The 18,586-nt window shown below is 44.4% G+C and overlaps 1 protein-coding gene across 9 annotated transcripts in view; it reads right to left on the bottom strand.

The window, feature by feature from the left end:
* The window catches only part of MLLT3 (MLLT3 super elongation complex subunit), a 221,933-nt gene extending 220,806 nt beyond the window's left edge, over positions 1-1,127 (bottom strand). For 4 of the 9 annotated variants that reach the window (XR_016441276.1, XR_016441277.1, XM_090038803.1 and 1 more), the window contains exon 1: positions 879-1,127. Coding sequence is in view for 6 of the 9 variants with exons in the window: in XM_090038803.1 (XP_089894929.1) it covers positions 879-890 (12 nt within the window). In the remaining 3 variants the exon portion in view is untranslated. Of the gene's footprint in view, positions 1-543; positions 757-878 lie in introns of those variants that run through there. The other 5 variants (XM_090038797.1, XM_090038795.1, XM_090038802.1 and 2 more) reach the window with 5 other exon arrangements.
* Between the last annotated feature and the right edge of the window lie 17,459 nt (positions 1,128-18,586).

The following is an 18,586-nucleotide window of genomic DNA, read 5'->3' as shown; positions in this document are numbered from 1 at the left end:
GGAAGGGAAGAGCCCCGCGGGGGAAGCTCCGGGCACGCACTGCAACGGAATGCGGGCAGACACACGAGCTGGGCCGGGCGCGGGAGGAGGGAACCCGAGGGGTTGGGAATGAGAAAGAAAGTCTCCTTTGCTGGGTGGGGGGTGCACCTCCCCAGCAGCATATGCAACAATTCAAGGGAGAGGAAGGGAGGGCAGGATTCAAGAGGAAGAAATACAATCTTCCCCCTCCACTGATGCATGAACAAGTCATCATAACCCTCCCCCCACACGCGCAAACACAGAAAACAGGGGCTTGCCAGGGTGGTAGGATAGGGAGCAGCCAGGATCCCCCACCTTCCGCGCTGCTGGTAGGAAAGCAGGGGTCCGAGGGAGGGGGCATCAATAGCTGCGCGCACGCACCCCCCCCCCGCATGAGGATCACACACCCCTACACACACAGGGGCACGCGTGAGGGTCACACACACACGCGGAGGCACAGGGGCATGCGGGAGGGTGAAGCTCCTGGGGTGCCCCCGGCTGTCAGAGCCCGCCGAGGGAACGCACCATCCTGCCGCGGCGGGCGCCTCCTGCGCGGAGTCCCCTGCACTGTACTCACTGCTCCCCTGGCTGCTGCTGCGGCTGCAGAAATATGGCTGGGTTATTATTCGCCTCCACCTTCTCTGTGTCTCCCTGGATGCGTGTGTGCGTGTGCGTGTGCGCTGTGCTTCGTGCAATTGCAGGGGAGGGGAGGGAAGGAGAGGAAAAGCTACACAGAAAAAAAAATCCCTTTATCTAATTGGAAGCACTAAACTGTGTCTGGGCAGCGCAGGGTGGAGGAGAAGAGGGAAGGGAAGGGAAGGGAAGGGAAGGTTGTGGGGGGGGGGGTTGCGTGTACTTACCGAGCTGGCCATGCTGGGGGCCCTGGGGTATGTACTCCCCCCCCCCCCGCCCCCTGAGCTCTAATTCATAAAGAAGCGGCTATCACTGGGAGCACGCCCAGGAGAGGAGGGGAGATGGCGGACATTCTTTTTTTTCCTTTTTCCCCTGTCTCTTTCTCTCTCTCATTAAACTGAGCCCCCAGCAGCAGCTGCAGCTCCAGCGCCTGGATCAGAGCTGCTAGAGCATGCGCCCTGCACACCCAGCCTGACACCGAGACACAGACATAACAGTGTGCAAAGGAGGGAGGCTGCCGGAGCCAATCACACGCCGCAACTAAATCACTTCGCCCCTCCGGGGCTGATCCGGGCTAGCGCAGCCCCAGCGCGGGGTTTAAAGCAACAGGTTATTGCGGGGCAGGGGGAAACCGCCCCTCCCCCTACTCCCCCGCCCCCCAAAACCCAGAGGAAACTACTCAGATCTGACAATAAAAAACGGATTAAAACTGCTGGAATGTAACCAATGTCTGCAGTCTCCCCCTCCCCAGCTGTAGGGAATGAGGACGGGGCACTGCCTGCTGGCTCCAGCTTGCCTGTCTGGAGGGATCTGGGCAGACAAGGTTTTCTGGGAAAATGTGATCTCTAATTAGACCAAATAAAGAGTTGGGGGAGGGGGGTTCTCTGCAAGCTTTCGGGCACAAACACCTTCTTCAGGCAAAGGAGGAGTCTGTATTGTGTTGGAGGGATCTGTGCTTTCCAGCAGGAGAAAAGGGAAAAATCTCTTTTAAGGCACACCGACCCCCAGTAAATACAAACTACACTTGGAATTGACATGGTGGGGGGAGGGGGTAGATCAGTAAGACCTTTCCAAGAGGAGAAAAGGGAAAGATCTTTTTAAGGCATCTCCCCAAATAAATGCAAGCTACAGTTGAAATTTACATGGTTGGGGGGGGGGGGTTGTTTGGGCTTTTTTGTAAAGAAAAAGAGGTGATTTCCACTCCTCCCCCAGTGCCTCTAGGACTCCAGGCAAGAAGTCTGGCCCCAGTGATCATGGGGGCTGAATGCTGCCGTCTCCTAAGTGCCTGGTGATAGAAAAGGAATCAGAACTGGTGGCAGAGGTGATATATCTTTTGTGAGACCAACTATATTTGCAAAAAAAAAAAAAAATCTTTATTTGCAAGCTTTTGGGCACATGCGCCCTTCTTCAGGCATAGAAGAGAGTAAAGATTGTAAAAGTTCTCCTAGGCAGAAATTAAAATTCATTACCTGGATACCCAAGGAAAGCTACTCTGGCAGCTAGCAGTTTGTGAGAGGGCTGGGAGGTGCTACCTGAAGGTGTTTCCATGGTGGAGCCTAGTGGGCACACTGCAGCAAAGCTGGGAAGGAGCCCACCCACCTCGTCCAAGGTGCAACCCCTCTACACGTACCAGCTCAAGTGGAGCGTTTAGGCAATTTGGGCAGACACATGTGGGTGAGCAACTAGAGGCACTTTCAGCAGCAGCGAGTGCAAGCTGCGCCAAAGGGAACCTGTTTCATCTGGGGTCGGGGACATTCCCAAGGGGCAAAGCAACGAGTTGCTCCTCAGGCGGTAACTCATGCAAGTGCTCCGTCCTAGTTATTATCTGATCTATAGGAGGAGAACTGGGGCGGGGAGGAAGGGGGACTTTATTTCATTTCAAGAAAGAGATCAGGTAACCACTACCACACTGTAACAGGCATGCAGTGCAGCAGAAAGTGGAACCCTTTGTCCTTATATTTTGTGGAAGGAGGAGGGCACAGAAGACAGTTTCCTAGAGTTGGCAACACAAGATCCATAAATATCCCCAATATATTGATTCCACAGATCTATAGATATAGATCTATATGTATATTATATACAGATCTATATGGGAGAGAAAAAGTCCATTTATGTGTGTGTATGTGTATTTTCTCACAATAGATATAGGTCCATACAGATATATATATGGACCTATATCTATAGATATATAGAAAAAAGGTCCCTGCACACACATTCATACACATACATATGTACATATATGTATGTATATGTACATACACATATACAGGGACCTTTTTTCTCTCCAGTGTTTTTTCTTGTTTTTCTTCTTTCTTTTTTCTTCTATTTTTTTATATATATATATATAGAGAGAGAGAGAGAGAGAGCAGTCCCTATCTCTCTCTATCATATATAAGACCTCTGTGTGTGTGTGTGTGTGTGTACGTACACACACACACACACACACACTGTATATAAAATAGAGAAGAAAAAAATAAAAATATTGGCGAAAAAAGGTCTGTGTGTGTGTACATATACATACATACCCATATATGTACACACATACATTCATATACATACACACACACACATACAAACATACATAAATATAGATATAGATATTTATTACTTAGAAATCATCCTGGACTGATTTGCAATTCATGCCTTTTAAAGGCAAATAAATATTCTCCCAGAGTTTCATAAAGCAAACAATGGAGCCCTGTAGGAGGGGGAAATGAACTGGACTAGAAAAGAACTTGGAACAAAAGTGAAACTCACCAGTGTCTTTTCTTTGCCTGAGAAATGCAAAAGGCAAACAGGAGGCATGCCTGACAGGCAGCACGTTCAAATCTGTCCCATCAACTTCAGATGTAACAACCCAAGAGCCCAATCCTGCAAAAATACTAACAAGCTTTCCTACCTGCACTGAGACCGATGGACTCTTTGAAGTCAGTGGAGCTGCTCAACTATGGAAAGCTCTCCCTTGCTTGCAGGATCTGGCCCTAAAGTATTATCTGTGATAATAGGTAGCAAACTTCCTTTCCAATAGCATTTTTTTATCCTACTGGACAGGATAGCTTTACACTCTTCAAATGGCAGTGTGCTTGGGGTAGTGATGGTGGGGGAGCTCACTTTTTCCATTGGGGGAGTTCACTTTTTCCATTGATGGGGTCTCCAAGCCTTGCCTTTTGTAAGATCTACAATGAAAATAAACAGGAGAGCACTGTATGTGAAATATACCAGCACAGAAAACAATAAAAAAAAAAGGAACTTTCAAAGCCCAAGCCTCTGCCTTGGCTATTCAAACAAACCCATGTTCCTGGAGAACCAGAAAAGCCCTTTTAGCAAACATTGGGCAGGAAACAGGCATTAATTGAGCAAGTAGTATGACAAGTGAGGATGGGCAGGAGAAAGGAAATGACATTTAAGATTATTTAAATATACACAAGTAGCACTCTGAACTGGCTGAAAGCATCTGAAAAAGCACCTGAACCAAAACTGCAGATCTGTTCTACAGATGGAGTAATGCTGGATCAGGGGCATGTGGACATAACAAGAAGAAACTAGGTATAATTGATTTATGGTGGGCTTCTGAGTCACTCTGCCTTATTGCAATAAGGGTAATGTTTGAAATCTACAAGGATAATGCTTTTGTCACATGTAAGATACTAAATTGTCCTGTTTGAGTAAAAAGAATGACAACTGACTTGGTCAATAATAACAAAAAGATCATCCCCTTTAAGTAACAGGTATTGTTAATATACTGTACTTAAGCTGTGAAGTAGCCTCTGGAAATTCTACCTTTTACCAACAGATGGCAGAATGAGTACTTGAGCTGATGTCCTCACTTGACCTCTTAAAAAGGCACTAAATAACTCCAGAGGGTTTTTTTTAAATCTTCTTTACATTCAATTTGAGAGTAAAGAGCATATGTATCATTAACATGATTTTAAAATTAATTCATCTGGGTTTATTAGTGCAATTTAAACCATACTGAAAAAACAGCTGATTTTTTCTTCCTATATCCATCACATTAAATTAAGCTCTGTTTGTTTTCACCCACATTTAGAAGAACATGCATAAACAACCATTTTTTGCTAGCTTCTCTCTAAAATCTGCCTATAAGATCTTTCAGGCATATGACTGATAATGAAACTGGTACTAACCAGTCATGGGCAAGAAGGAAATAAAAATCATATAAAAAGCACAAGTCATGATGTAAAATAATAAAACAACATTCATCCATCAAGGATACATATATATTTAAAATAAGCACCACTTCAGCATTGCTTGCCTGGAGGGAACCAGAAAGCCATCGTAGACAGAAAAGGTTGTAGAGTCAGCCCCTAAGGTCCTATAACCTTTCTGTCACGCAAGTAACTCTTAAATATGCATGGAGTCCCAGTTAAGACAATGGAACTATTAACATAAGTAAGAATTACTGCTATGGGTAAGGGTTGTAAGTTTGGACCCCTATTCCAGTTTGTAACAGAGTGTCTGTCAGGAGCCCTCTTACTTGGAGAAACACCTGGGGCTGTTAATGATGACACCCAGCCAGGTGGGGGAGAATTCCCCACATTGGTTAAGATTGGCTAATCAGATGTAGCTTCTGGGGATAAAATCAGAGGGAGGAACTGGAAAGAATGCCTTCAGGCATGCAAAGGATGATGTCTCACCCAGAGATATAACTGTGGCAGTGAGTTCAAAGGGGCTGAGGTCCCTCACCACAAATGGAGGGGGGAATCTGGTGAAGATAAGGAGGACCCCAGCTTAGGGGAGGCTAGGCTTGGCTGCAAGCAACAGCCAGGGATGCTCCCACTCCTGAGGAGGGGATCAGGAAGCAGGTTTTAATGAGCACAGCCATGAAACTGATCAGGGAGTGGCAGTGGGGTAAAAAAGGAAAGAAAAACTGGGGAAAGCCTTGGTAACATGAGGGAGACTGAGCACCAGCTATACTGTCCAGCCTCAGCTAAACCTGATTGGGTAACTGCAAAAAAGGGTTGCCTGGGGTTTTACACTGGCAAGAGGGAAAAAGATTGTAATGAGTTAATCAGCGCCACAGAACACTGGCGGGGACTTACCTTGAGGTATCTGGAGGCAGGGATCACTTCCAAAGCTGACGAGTGGTTCAGAGAGAAAGTTGAGTGGGCTGCTGCCTGCAACTTGGGCCGCTGTAAAAGAAAAGAGAATAAAAATACCTGGAATGACTTAACATGTCAGGGGAAGTTATTCTCTGAGTACCAATTAACATCATACCAATCTCTTTCCTCTCCTCATAAGATCAAAGCCATGGCAGGAGAGAACCAGAGGAAACAGGCAGTATTACACAATCCCAATAACACAGTTCAAGGGGACTTTGTGTAAGTTCAAGGGTCCACCTTGAATTCTGAGCCCCAGAGGCCTAGACCACAGGATCTTCTGAGGCAGGATGTCATTTTGCCATGGTGTTAAGCCTTTGTTCCACATGTGTCACATGGAGTTGAAGAACCTCCCAGACACTCCTTGTTGCTTTGATTCTTATGTTCTCTTGTAAGTTTGTGCAGACATGAAAACATATTCTGCACTCAATAAATAACAAGGAATCATACTTTGCACCAATATATTATATTTTAGTCAAGGATTTCAGATTGCTTTATGAATATTAAAATATCCTTAGGTGATAGGCACATATCATTGCTGTTGTACAGATGGAGAAAAATGAAGCCCAGAAGTTGTGAGTTGTTCAGAGATGCATGGTATAGTGGCAACCGGGTTTAGGATTTTTTAGTCTTGGTCAGGATTTCAAAAACTGTGCAATTGTAGGTACCTCAGTTTGAAACAACTTGAAGGTCCTTAAAGGAGGAATGTTTAATAGACCACTTCTTTGAAAACCAGTGAATAGGGCACTTTCGAAATGTAAGAGCATTTCAAACTGGACACCCAAAGACTGAGATGTCCAAATAACTAATAGCCTTGGAAAATTTTGCTTGATTCTTCCATTACTCTTGGCTAGTAGTTCTCAAAATTTTGGGGATCACATGCCCCTTTTTAAATGTTACACTCATGTGTACCCCTATACTGCCGTGCTACAGATAACAAAAACAAAGTAACACTTTTTTTCCAACAATATTGGAATCTCTCCCACCTTCTTCATTTTTTTTCCTATTTCTCCCAGTTCTTTTATTTATATTTCCCCCTTCCCTTCTTCTGCTTTCTGTCCCTTCCTCTCATATACCTTCTCAAAGCTTGCTGCATGCCTGCAGGGTAAACATATCCCAGCTACAGAAACTTACTCTAAGCACCAGCCAATTGTAGAATAGTAAGATAATTGCCATATTTAAACAAATCAGAATTCCCTTTAATTCCCTTCTCCCCCTGCCTCCAATTACTTTCTGACTACACATTACTCACAAATCTCATTGCAGGAAACAATTTTCAGTGAAGGACTACTCACACAGCTTCTTGCTAAACAAAACACATTCTTAGTGCATTACATACAGTGTATACCAAGGATATCTTTATTTTCATGTTACTTCTTTAAAACCTTTTTAAAATTATTATATTTAATTAATTCAGTTGTGCTTTCTGTGCTGTCCTTAAGAGTGAAAACACACCTTAGTGTAGATAGGCAAGGCCATAATTATGAAACTTGGATACTTGCAGTTGGCTATCTAAATGAATATTTAAACATATTAGTATTTTCCCTTTCAGAGGTGTTAGACATGTATGGTCTCATAAGCTATGGCTTCAGAATCAGGCCCTAAGAATCTTTTTCCATTCCTTATGTGCCCCAAATCCCAAATAATGTTAGGAATGCAGGACTGGGCCTTAAATATGAAGACAGAGACATTATTTTATTAAGGGAACTTACACTGGAATATTTGCAGCTTAAAATCCTGTTATATCTGAACTCCTGTCCTCAATAAATGTTACTAGCTAGACAGGAAATCTATTTACAGCACCTTTCTATATTTCTGGGCAACTTTTCAAAGATCTTGGCTGCCTGTATGTGTTTTTCTTCCTTATTTACACAATAGTTTGACATTTTGAGGAATATCTTTCCTCTTCTGCAATACCATCAAAGTGTTGGTGGGCACCATTCCGTTAATCTAATTTGCCCCTTATGCATTAATGACCAATCTCTGGACAGCATATTAGGATAAAACAAACAAGTGGTTCATAATGTTAGCCTAAAGAGGAAAACAAATTATATGAATCAATTTTTTGTGAACCCCACTATATTCTTCTGATTGGAAAGAAATGTAGGAGAAAAATAAACCAGTGAAAAAGAGAAATCATGTTATACACTGATGCTCTTCTTGCTTACCTTCTTCAGTCTTCTCTTCCTCCCTAGATATCTTGAATCATTCTTCCCACATTTATTTTGGAAGCTGGTGTTACCTTTGTATCTATTTATATCTCTCCTTCTTTATAAAAACCAAAGCTATTTTGACACGTCTGTGAAGGTACTCACCACCTGGAAGAATATGATCTCAGATAACTTATTTCTAGACCTAATATACTTTTGCATATGCAAAGCTATTCAGCCATGGTTTTCTTTAGCAGGTGACAATGATAGATTTTAATTTTTCCCTTCTCTTTTCAATTGTAATTTTCTGAATCATGAGGGTCTTAGGATCTGCCATTATCACAAGAGACATGTATATTATTAAAAAAATTCATCAGTCAGTTGATCAATGAGGAAAGTCTGTGTTCTTCCTGTGTTACAATAAAGTTTGTTAACAAACTAAAGATCACTTTTGAATCTGATAGTGTTGTTCCTGAGGGCCACAAAAAAAAACAACTAACCACATTAATGGCAGTTTGTCTACTTCTTGTTTTATGTCTTTGGTTGTTCTGTTTTATTAGAAATGGAATGTAGAGTTAAAGAGCAGCTTTTTATACTCAAGATGCTTTACAAAATAATGAGCTGAAATCTGCTGATACTGTGACTGTATAGTTAAACAGAGCAGCTTTTAGGCATTCAGCAACAGGGTTCATGCAGCCTTAGATATTTAAACCTCCTTACTTGAAAAGGACATGTGTTCCAGGCATAATGGAAGTCCCTCGCACTTTTTTTGAACTCACCCATTTGATCTTTTTTCTCCACCTGCGTAAGCAGGAGGAAGGTAAAAATGGGATCTGAGCATGTTTTATGTTCAAGGTGGTATTTTTGGTTTCTTTTTTCTTTCATGGTTACAGTTATTTGTTGAGCATCTTCTACCATGACCAGCTTGAGTTGTTGTAGATAAGGAACTGCAGTAAAGTGCATTGGGAAAGCAGTAAATGAAAAATCTGTTCATTTTTAATGACTATCAGTGATAGTCTTCTTTTTATGGGGATTCCTTTAAAGATACATTTTGTGCTTAGATTCAGGTTCTGCCTCTTAAACCCACAAAAGAGGATTCCAGGGAAAAGGTCTTTGTGTATGGGTTTAGATAGCTTTGGATTTTTTCTGAGCCAGTTTTGTTTTTTGTATATTTGGCCAACAGTATTGGATGCTAGTCTTAGAATGGGGCTGAAATTAAGGTGAGTTTTGTTTTTCTAGTTTGTGCCTTAGCAAAATTCTGAAAAGATGTCATAACTTGACCATGCAAAAACTTTTCATAGGAATCTTTCTTGAGGTAGAAGGCAGGGTAGCATGCATCTTATAGACTAAAACAGATATGCATAAGCTTTTATGAGCCTGGGCTCACTTCATCAAACCCTGCCTTTTTAACTGCTCAAATGAAACCACTTGACTGCAAAGTGATTACTCAGGTAAGACATGCAAAACCTATATTTTGGGAGAGTCCACACTAACTCTAGTTTATTAAATAAATATCTATTGTGAATCAGTGGCTTAAAAACCCTGTTATTAAATAACTTGAAGTCTTTCTTGATACGATTACTTCCATGAAGAAAACACATTGCCCTGCCATACATGTACAGTTATGCATTCTGTTATACCATGATAAAAGTGAACATATTCAGGAAGGAAATATGGTATAGTGCCTTTGTAAAGCTATCATAATTCTGAATTTTACTTTATTTGAGATCTTTAAATCCCTTTTCCAGACGCATATAAAGCCATGTTCTACTCTAGCTATAAGTCAGACATTTTGATTCGAGAACTAGGACACTGGTCTGAATATGAGACAAAACTTAAAATGAGGCTAAACAGCTGATTGTATACACATGACAAGAAATATGTATAAATTGTCTTGTAATGTCACTTGGGCTGCCAGGAAGTAATGACAAAATATTCTAACTGAATTGGCTCTTCCTTGAATCAATGACATTTATGGATACTGAGCTGAGCTAAAGCCATATAGCACAAGCTGAACATGGGTCTGTTGTGACGTTTTATTGGCTTGTAGTTATCTAATCAGAAATAAAACAGACAATGAGCACTTTAGTAGTAACATATTTAAATCATGAGTCAATGGTAAAGATCTTTCAAAGTGATATCTGGACATTTTAGAAAACAATATAAAGTTGTTTATAACTCACTACCAACCACCTCAACGTTAGGGAGAAAGATCATTTAAAAAGGGAGTCCTGGCTACATACAATATTACAGTATGAAAGGTAAAAAATAAAAATCTTTAGAGGCCTCTAGAGATACATAAGGAAATCTGTTCAGAGTGGAAAGTCATGTTGCAAAACCTACAATGAGATATTTAGTTTCTGATTTCCTCACAATGATATAATCCCTGGAGGGAATATTCTTGTTAACCAAATAAAGAAAATGCAGGGTCAGATTTGATTCTCAGTTTAAGCCAGTGTAATGTATTAAGCCAGTGTAATTAATTAAATGTATTAATTTAGTGTAGTCCTCTGATCTTCACCCGTGTAACTGGGACTGATTCAGATCACACTTTCACTGGAGTTAAAGAATAACTTTACTAAAATAAGTGTTCCCATAACTTTTCTTGTTTGGAGATGTCATCAGTGCTGAAGAGAAGAAAGAAGGGGGTTGGTTATAGTTTCCTGATTGTGCTCATACATCTATGCCAGCCCATGCCCTAGCATGGAGTAGAACAGGCTCGGGGCTTTTTTAAGGTACACCAACTCTCAGTGGTTCATACTTGACAGTACAAGAAGGAACAGCATGAGCATGCTCTGGCCCTAGCTCCAACAGTACTCTGTACTAGGATGTGCTTGGGGGATGTCAGGAGGTATGGTCTCTATAGCTTATGAAATCTCCTCAGTTCCTGGGTGGAATTCAGAGCTGGCCATGCTAGTTAAAATCAGTCTGGGAGATCAGAATTATTTCTTTATCAGTATAGTATTGAGTACCCCCCAAATGGTAAGGCATTTATATATATTTATTATCCTTATAATACCTCTGTGGTGTAGGTGAGTATTTTTATCCTAATTTTTCAGATGGGGAACTGAAGAAATAAGACTCATAGAATCATAGAAGTCGGGTTGGAAGGGACCTTGTAGATCTTCAAGTCCGACCCCCCGCCTGGGCGGGAGAAAAGACTGGACTCAAATGAGTCCAGCCAGGTAGTCATCAAGTCTCTTCTTAAAGATCCCCAGGGTAGAAGCCAGCACCACTTCCCTAGGAAGTTGGTTCCAGCTCCTAGCCACCCTAACTGTGAAGTAGTTCTTGCGGATGTCTAATATAAATCTACTCTCTAATAACTTGTGTCCATTGTTCCTTGTCATGCCAGGGGGTGCTAGGAGAAACAGTGTCTCCCCTAAACCCTTCTGGTCCCCCCTAGTGAGTTTATAGATGGTCACCAGGTCCCCCCTCAGCCTTTTCTTGTGAAGGCTGAACAGGTTTAGGTCCCGCAGTCTTTCCATGTAGGGTTTGCCCTGTAGTCCCCGGATCATGCGGGTGGCCCTCCTCTGGACCCTTTCAATGTTGTCCACATCCCTCCTGAAATGGGGCACACAGAACTGGATGCAGTACTCCAGCTGTGGCCTGACCAGCATTGCATAGAGGGGGAGGATCACCTCCCTGGCTCTACTTGAGATGCAGCTGTGGATGCATGACAAGGTCCGGTTAGCCCTGCCAACCATGACCTCGCATTGTCGGCCCATGTTCATCTTGGAGTCAATAATGAGTCCAAGATCCCTTTCTGCCCCCGTGCTCTCAAGAAGGGAGTTTCCCATTCTATAAGTGTGCTGCTGGTTTCTACTGCCTAAGTGTAGCACCCTGCACTTGTCAGTATTGAAACGCATCCTGTTTATGTCAGCTCACTCCTGTAACCTATCCAGGTCTTGTTGCAGTCTTTCCCTCCCTACTAGCGTGCTCACCTCACCCCAAATTTTGGTATCATCAGCGAATTTAAACAGGCTGCAATTCACCCCGTCGTCCAAATTGCTGATGAAGAAACTGAACAGCGCAGGCCCCAGGACTGAGCCCTGGGGGACTCCACTGCCCACTTCCCGCCAGGTCGAATATGACCCGTCCACCACCACCCTCTGACTACGACCCTTGAGCCAATCTGCAATCCATCTGACTGTGTAGGCATCAATGCCACAGTCGCCTAGTTTTTTAATGAGGATGGGGTGGGAGACGGTGTCAAAGGCCTTGCTGAAGTCTAGAAAGACTACGTCCACAGCGACACCTGCATCCATTGCCTTTGTGACCTGATCATAAAAGGCAATCAGGTTGGTCTGACATGACCTGCCCCTAATGAAACCGTGCTGGTTGCCCTTGAGCATTATCCCTGAAGCCGGCCCATCACAGATGTGCTCCTTGAGGATCTTCTCAAAGAGTTTCCCAAGGATAGAGGTAAGACTGATGGGCCTATAGTTGCCCGGGTCCTCTCTCTTCCCTTTTTTGAAGATGGGGACCACGTTAGCTATCTTCCAGTCATCCGGCACCTGGCCTGAGCACCACGAGCACTCGTAAAGGTGTGCCAAGGGCCCTGCAATAACCCCAGCTAGCTCCCTCAACACCCTGGGGTGGAGAGCATCTGGACCCGCTGACTTGAAGACATCCAGCCCCTTCAGAAGCTCTCTAACCCCGTCCTCCCCAACCTGAGGTATGGAGGCGTTCCCCTCGAGTCCATCTGGCATCACAGCGGGGAAGTCCCGGTCCCTGCACGAGAAAACGGACATGAAGAATTGGTTAAAGAGTTCCGCTTTCTCCTCTGGCGCAACCACCGATTGCCCAGCATACTTTGCAGGGGCCACACATCTGGTGCCTTCTTCTTCCTCCCTATGTATTTGAAAAAGGACTTTTTATTATCCTTGATCTTGGACGCTAGTCCTAACTCTATGTCTGCCTTAGTTTTCCTGATAGCCCCCCTACAGGCCCGAGCAGAGGAGGTATACTCCTCTTTGGAGATAGCACCCCCCTTCCACTGGGTGTACGCTGCCTTTTTGGCAAGCAGGCATTCTCGGACATCCTTGGTGAGCCAGGGGGGCTTCCGGGCACTCTTGCCCCCCTTGCACCTTGTTGGGATGGACTCCCCTTGGGCCCCGAGTATAGTTTCCTTAAGGAACAACCACTCGTCCTGGACACTGAGCTCCCCTGCCCTCAAGGACCCCAGCGCCTCCCCCACTAGTCTCCTCAACTTGTTGAAGTTGGCCCTCCTAAAGTCTAGGGCTACTGTCTTGCTGCAGGCCCTTGACACCCTGCGCTGGATGGTGAATTCCAGCAAGCGATGATTGCTATTGTCCAGGTGGTCAAGAACCTGGAGGCCCCTTACCAGGTCATCGCCTGTGGCCAGGACCAAGTCCAACAGGGCGTTTCCTCTGGTGGGACCGTGCACCTCCTGGATTAAGTGGAGGTCCTGTATCTCAGCCAGGAACCTCCTGGAATGGTCTGTCCTGGCTGACTGTTCCTCCCAGCAGATGTCCGGGTAATTAAAATCACCCATGACAACTACATCCCTTGCCTTAAGTGCCTCTGCAAGTTGGCCTGAAAATTCCCGGTCCAGCTCCTCCCCTTGGTTGGGGGGTCTGTAGTAGACCCCCACCATCAAATCGCTCTCCCCACGGTCCCCTTGAATCTTAACCCAGGGCACTCAATGGCTTGCTTAAAGTCACAAAAAAAATCTATGGTAGAGCAATGACTTTGGTTCATTGAGAGCAGAATTTGGCCCTAAAAAGAACAAAAATCAAAGAAAATGCATAATAAAAAAGAGTGTTGGAGGGAGCAGAGATTGATAACTCACAGTTAGGTGGGCAATTAAAAACACATTTGTCAAATACTGGATTCTGAGAACATGACAAGATACTGTTAAATCATTATGTATTTTCAGGATTCAGGCCTAGGAGGTTACATAGGCACATTTCAGAAATCTAAACATAACTCAGCAGAAAACCAAGCTGCATTCACAGGAGAAAGCTGTAAAGCAAGACTGCTCAGCACATGGGTATTTAGGAGCCAGTTTCCAATAACAGCATTACAAAGGAGCTGGAGGTAATTTTATGGAGGGGGGCATGGCAGAATAATGAGGTGGAAATTACGGCTGTGCGAGGCTTCGGACAGAGCTTCAAATCCAGAGAAGCTTCAGGCGCTTCGGCATCTGAAGCAGCATGTTTTGATCAAAGCACTGGCTTTGTTAGGCTTTCCAAAGTGCTTCGGAGCTGCCTCAGAGATCTGGCTATAGGTTATAATGGGGAAACAATGAAATATCGATAACTTTGTTGTTTTATGTCTGATTTGGATGACATTTACAGGGACAGTAGTCTCTGCTAAGAGCATGAAGCGTGCCAAGTTTTAAGAAGATCAGTGCAGAGGTTTGGGGGAAATTGCACCCCAAATTCTTGAAAGCAAAACTGATGTCACGTGTATGTGTTACATCATGGGGGTGAAAACTGCAGGGGTGGTGGCTCCTGCTAAGTACACAAAGCCTGCCAAGTTTCAAGAAGATCAGTGCAAGGGTTTGGGGGAAACTGCACCTCAAGCTGCCAACAAGCAAAACTTGTGACTGATCTCCTTGACAACTGGCAGGCTTCATGGTCACAGCAGGGGCCACCAGCCCTGCAGCTTTCACCCTGCTGTGCATTAACACACACAGAGTTACCCATGTCATGAGTTTTACTTGTCCACAGCTTGAGGTGCAGTTCCCCACAAACCCCTGCACTGATCTTCTTGAAACTTGGCAGGCTTTTTGGCCTCATCAGGAGCTACCACCCCTGCAGTTTTGACCCCCCTGTGTTGTAACTTACAGACGTGACATGGGTTTTGCTTTCAAGAATTTGGAGTACAGTTCTCCAAAAACCCCTACACCGATCTTCTTGAAACTTGGCAGACTTCATGCTCTCAGCAGGGGCTACCAGCCCTGCAAGGTTCATCCAAATTAGGACATAAAACATCAAAGTTATATTTCACTGATTTCCCATTATACCCTATGGTCGGATCTCTGAGGTGGCTCCAAAGCTTCAGAGCTGCTTCAGCCAGACTGAAGCAGAAACCCGGTCTGGAACTCTAAAATGGATTGCTGGCATCCGAAGCGGCTGGATCCGAAGCTGGATCGGATTGCTGCTGACTCGCACAGGCCTAGTGGAAATGCCTTGCAAACTGTGGGGGAATGAAAGTAGCTTTGTAGCATACATATTCCTCACTCACAGATTTTACAAACCCTTCCACAAAAGTTCTGTGCGGTCCACTGAATCCAGCAGGTTTCTGTAGAAGAGCTGGGAAGCAGCTGTGCTCAGTTTACACTCCTCCTAATAGTATGCATGCGTCAACACCCAACAGATTTCTCATTAGAAACCTTTTCACCACTACATGACCTTAATGCCAGACACTTTTCTACACAGTGGTATATTAAAATAATACACTGAAAGTAACAAGATACAAATGCAACAAGCCCTTTTATCATTACTTCTCTCCATGGTAATTCTCCTCCTCAGATCCCTCATTCAATCTTCCTTTGTCATCGCTTTCTCTAAAATGTCAGCTGCAGATTTAAACTGGTGAGAGCAGGAACCTACTGCAGTTATTTATCTGCTAAATGCCACAAATGAGTATGTTATGACATGATAACAATAATAATGATTAAACAAGCACCATTCATTCCTCTTTTACACTTGCATCCTTCTTGGAGATGGTGATTCTGAACAGTGGTAGGTTCAGAGGCCAAAAGGAGCACCACTCCTAACATATCTGGGCTGCCAGAGTGAAGAAGACAAAATGGGAAAAGGGTGGCAAGCACTTTCTCATGGATAGATGCTGGGATGTAAAAAATCTGCTTCTGCAGGCCAGAGCTCTAGGGAGGAAGAGTTTACAAACTGTATGGTCTATCTCAGGGATAGGCAATGTTTTTTGGCCAGAGTGCTGAAAAGCACCACAATGCCTATCTTGGAAGGTGCTGGCATGGCAGAAAAACAAAATGAGGGCAAGGGATGCATGGCAGTGTTAGAAATATTATTAAAAATGCATTATCAATAGCAGATTTAGAAAAAAAACCACAGCTGCTAGCCCTCCTTGTCTCCTAATGGGAGAGGGAAGCGGGGGTTGGAAACTGAAGGGAAAACTACCAAAGGCCCTTTGTATTAAGTATCACTCCCTCTTTGTTTTGCAAAGTTACTATCTCTTTGTTACAGTAAAGCATATACTCCTCAGTTTTTCTCATGCAGATAAAAGTAGATTACAGTTCTAACCTTGAGGCAAGAAAAATTTCAGACTCTTATAACCTCAGAAATGGTCTGCCCATGCGCAATAACCTAATACATATTAAGCCTATCCGCCCCGCATACTTAAGTAGTTAATTATAATGCACATGGGACGTATGAAGCGACATGTTTACAAATATGTTTGTATGAACCGGAAATGAGTTGTAAAAGTTCCTCCTTCTGCACACGTGGTCAGGAGAGAGGGGATAAAGCCAGCTGGGCAGTTTCCCTCGGGGGCAGCAGAGTGTTTGATCTTTTGTCTCTCTCTCTGACCCTATTTGCAAATATATACCTTTTGTGTTGCTAATAGAGTGTGTCTGTAGCTGAAGTTTTTTTTTCCTCCTCCCGAGAAACGAACCACGATTTTTACATCAAAATTGGCGCCCAACGTGGGGCTTCTCGAGGACTACCCCGGAATTCAGTGACGGAGCGCCTCCGGTACCAGGGGAAGTGCGCACCGAGCCGACTTTGGACTCGCCCCTGGAATTTGAGGTTTAAGTCCGAATATCCGGGAAGTTAAAGGAAGTATCCCATGTAAATTCTGAGTTTCTGGAGAGGCAGACACACTTTGGAATTTGGATCGAGATCTCTGGGGTATCTGAGTGAGTATACGAATTCCCTTTGCCCAATCTGGTGTACGGATCTAAAACAAAGGATGTGTAAGTTTGCTGAGAAATTCTAGGCTCAGCTCTCATTGTAAATCATCTGTTGTTGAGATCTTTTTGGTATTTGGTGTGCCTTGGGCGCATTTTTGTGGGCAAATGGGTACGAGTAGCTCTCGTGTAGAAAACAATATTGATACCCCTCTAAAAGTCTTATTACGTCATTTTAATAAATTTGCAAAGCCGGCCGATTATGGAATAAAAATGAAAAAAGGTGATTTAACTAAGTTTTGTCAACTCGAGTGGCCAACGTTTGGGGTCCACTGGACCCCGAAAGGATCCTTTGTGCTAAAAGAAGTGATAGCTATCCATGAAATTGTTATGCAAAATGGGTATTGGAATCAGTTTCCTTATATTGATTGTTGGTTGTGGGTGGTTCAAAATCAGCCACCTTGGATTAAGAATTACTTAGCAAAGTCTCATGTGATGCTTGTTAAGAAAAAGGCTCGGGGGGGGCCGCCTGTACTCCCTGAGTCTAATGAGGGGGGGGATTCTGAATTGGCTAAGTATCGGACCCGTGCTCCGGTTGCCCTGTCGGGTAGCGAAGATGAGTCAGACGCCTCCTCGGCATCCAGCCCTTCTGCACCACTGCCCCCTCCCTTAGAGAGACCACCACCGACGTACCAAGGCATACCTAATGAGTTAGAGCGTGAGCCTCAGCCAAGTGCCTCATCTGAATCAGGAAATAAGGGTTATTATTTGCGCAAGCCTGTAGAGTCACAGCCGGTGTTGAACTGTCCGATGCGAGAGGTTATTGGGGAAGGAGGCACTGCAACTTTTGTCTACACCCCGTTTAGCACTTCAGATTTATTTAACTGGAAGAATCAGAGCCCCTCTTTTCGTGAAGACCCTGAAAAGATGAGGGACCTGTTCCGATCTATTGGGCAGACTCATCGACCCACTTGGGCTGATGTCCAGATGATGCTCCAGACCCTCCTAACCCCGGAGGAGAGGAGATTAGTGTTGGGGACAGCGGAACGTATTGCGATGGCTAGAGTTGAGTCAGAAGGTGCTGCTAGTCGTACTCTGCGTGATACCTGCCCTGTAGAGGAGCCAAGATGGGATAATCATACTGCAGAGGGCAGAGAGCTGAGTGCACGGTATCTGGGAATTATAGTGGAAGCAATGGGAAAGGCAGTGCCTCGAGTTACCAATCTGTCTAAGTTGTATGAAGTGAGACAGGGAAAAGAGGAGGATCCCTCAGCTTTCCTTGGGAGGCTGTATGAGGCGTTTCGCAGGTTTTCGGATCTGGATCCAGAAGCCCCAGATAACCAGCGTATGGTAAATCTTATGTTTATTGGTCAATCTGCTGCTGATATCCGTAAGAAGTTACAGAAAACTGAGGGAGGTGCTGGGAAACCGATTTCAGAGCTGGTGGAAATTGCATATAAGGTGTATGGGAATCGTGAGCAAGTGCAGGAGCGCAAGGAGGATAAAAAGGCTCAGCGACAGATGGCAGCACTAGCAGCTGCTATGACTGGAGGGAACCCTGGAAAGGCTGGGATACAGAAGAGGAAGGGAGAAAGAGTGGGAGCAGATGTTTGTGCTTATTGCAAGGAGAAAGGACACTGGAAGAGGGAATGCCCGAAGTTGAAGGAGAAGAGAGAGGGGGAACCGAGAGGTCACCTCATGCGGGCAGAAGACAAGGGTGAGGATTCAGAATGAAGGGGACAGGGATCTAAGACCACTACCCTTCGGGTTGGAGCCCGAGAAGATCCCATGGTAACCATTAGGGTTGGTGGCAA

The sequence above is a fragment of the Crocodylus siamensis genome, chromosome 3 (assembly GCF_052110815.1).
Source record: "Crocodylus siamensis isolate JL-2025a chromosome 3, ASM5211081v1, whole genome shotgun sequence".
NCBI lineage: Eukaryota > Metazoa > Chordata > Crocodylia > Crocodylidae > Crocodylus > Crocodylus siamensis.
Note: the sequence above shows the minus strand (reverse complement) of the source record. Positions and strands in the feature narration are given on the sequence as shown.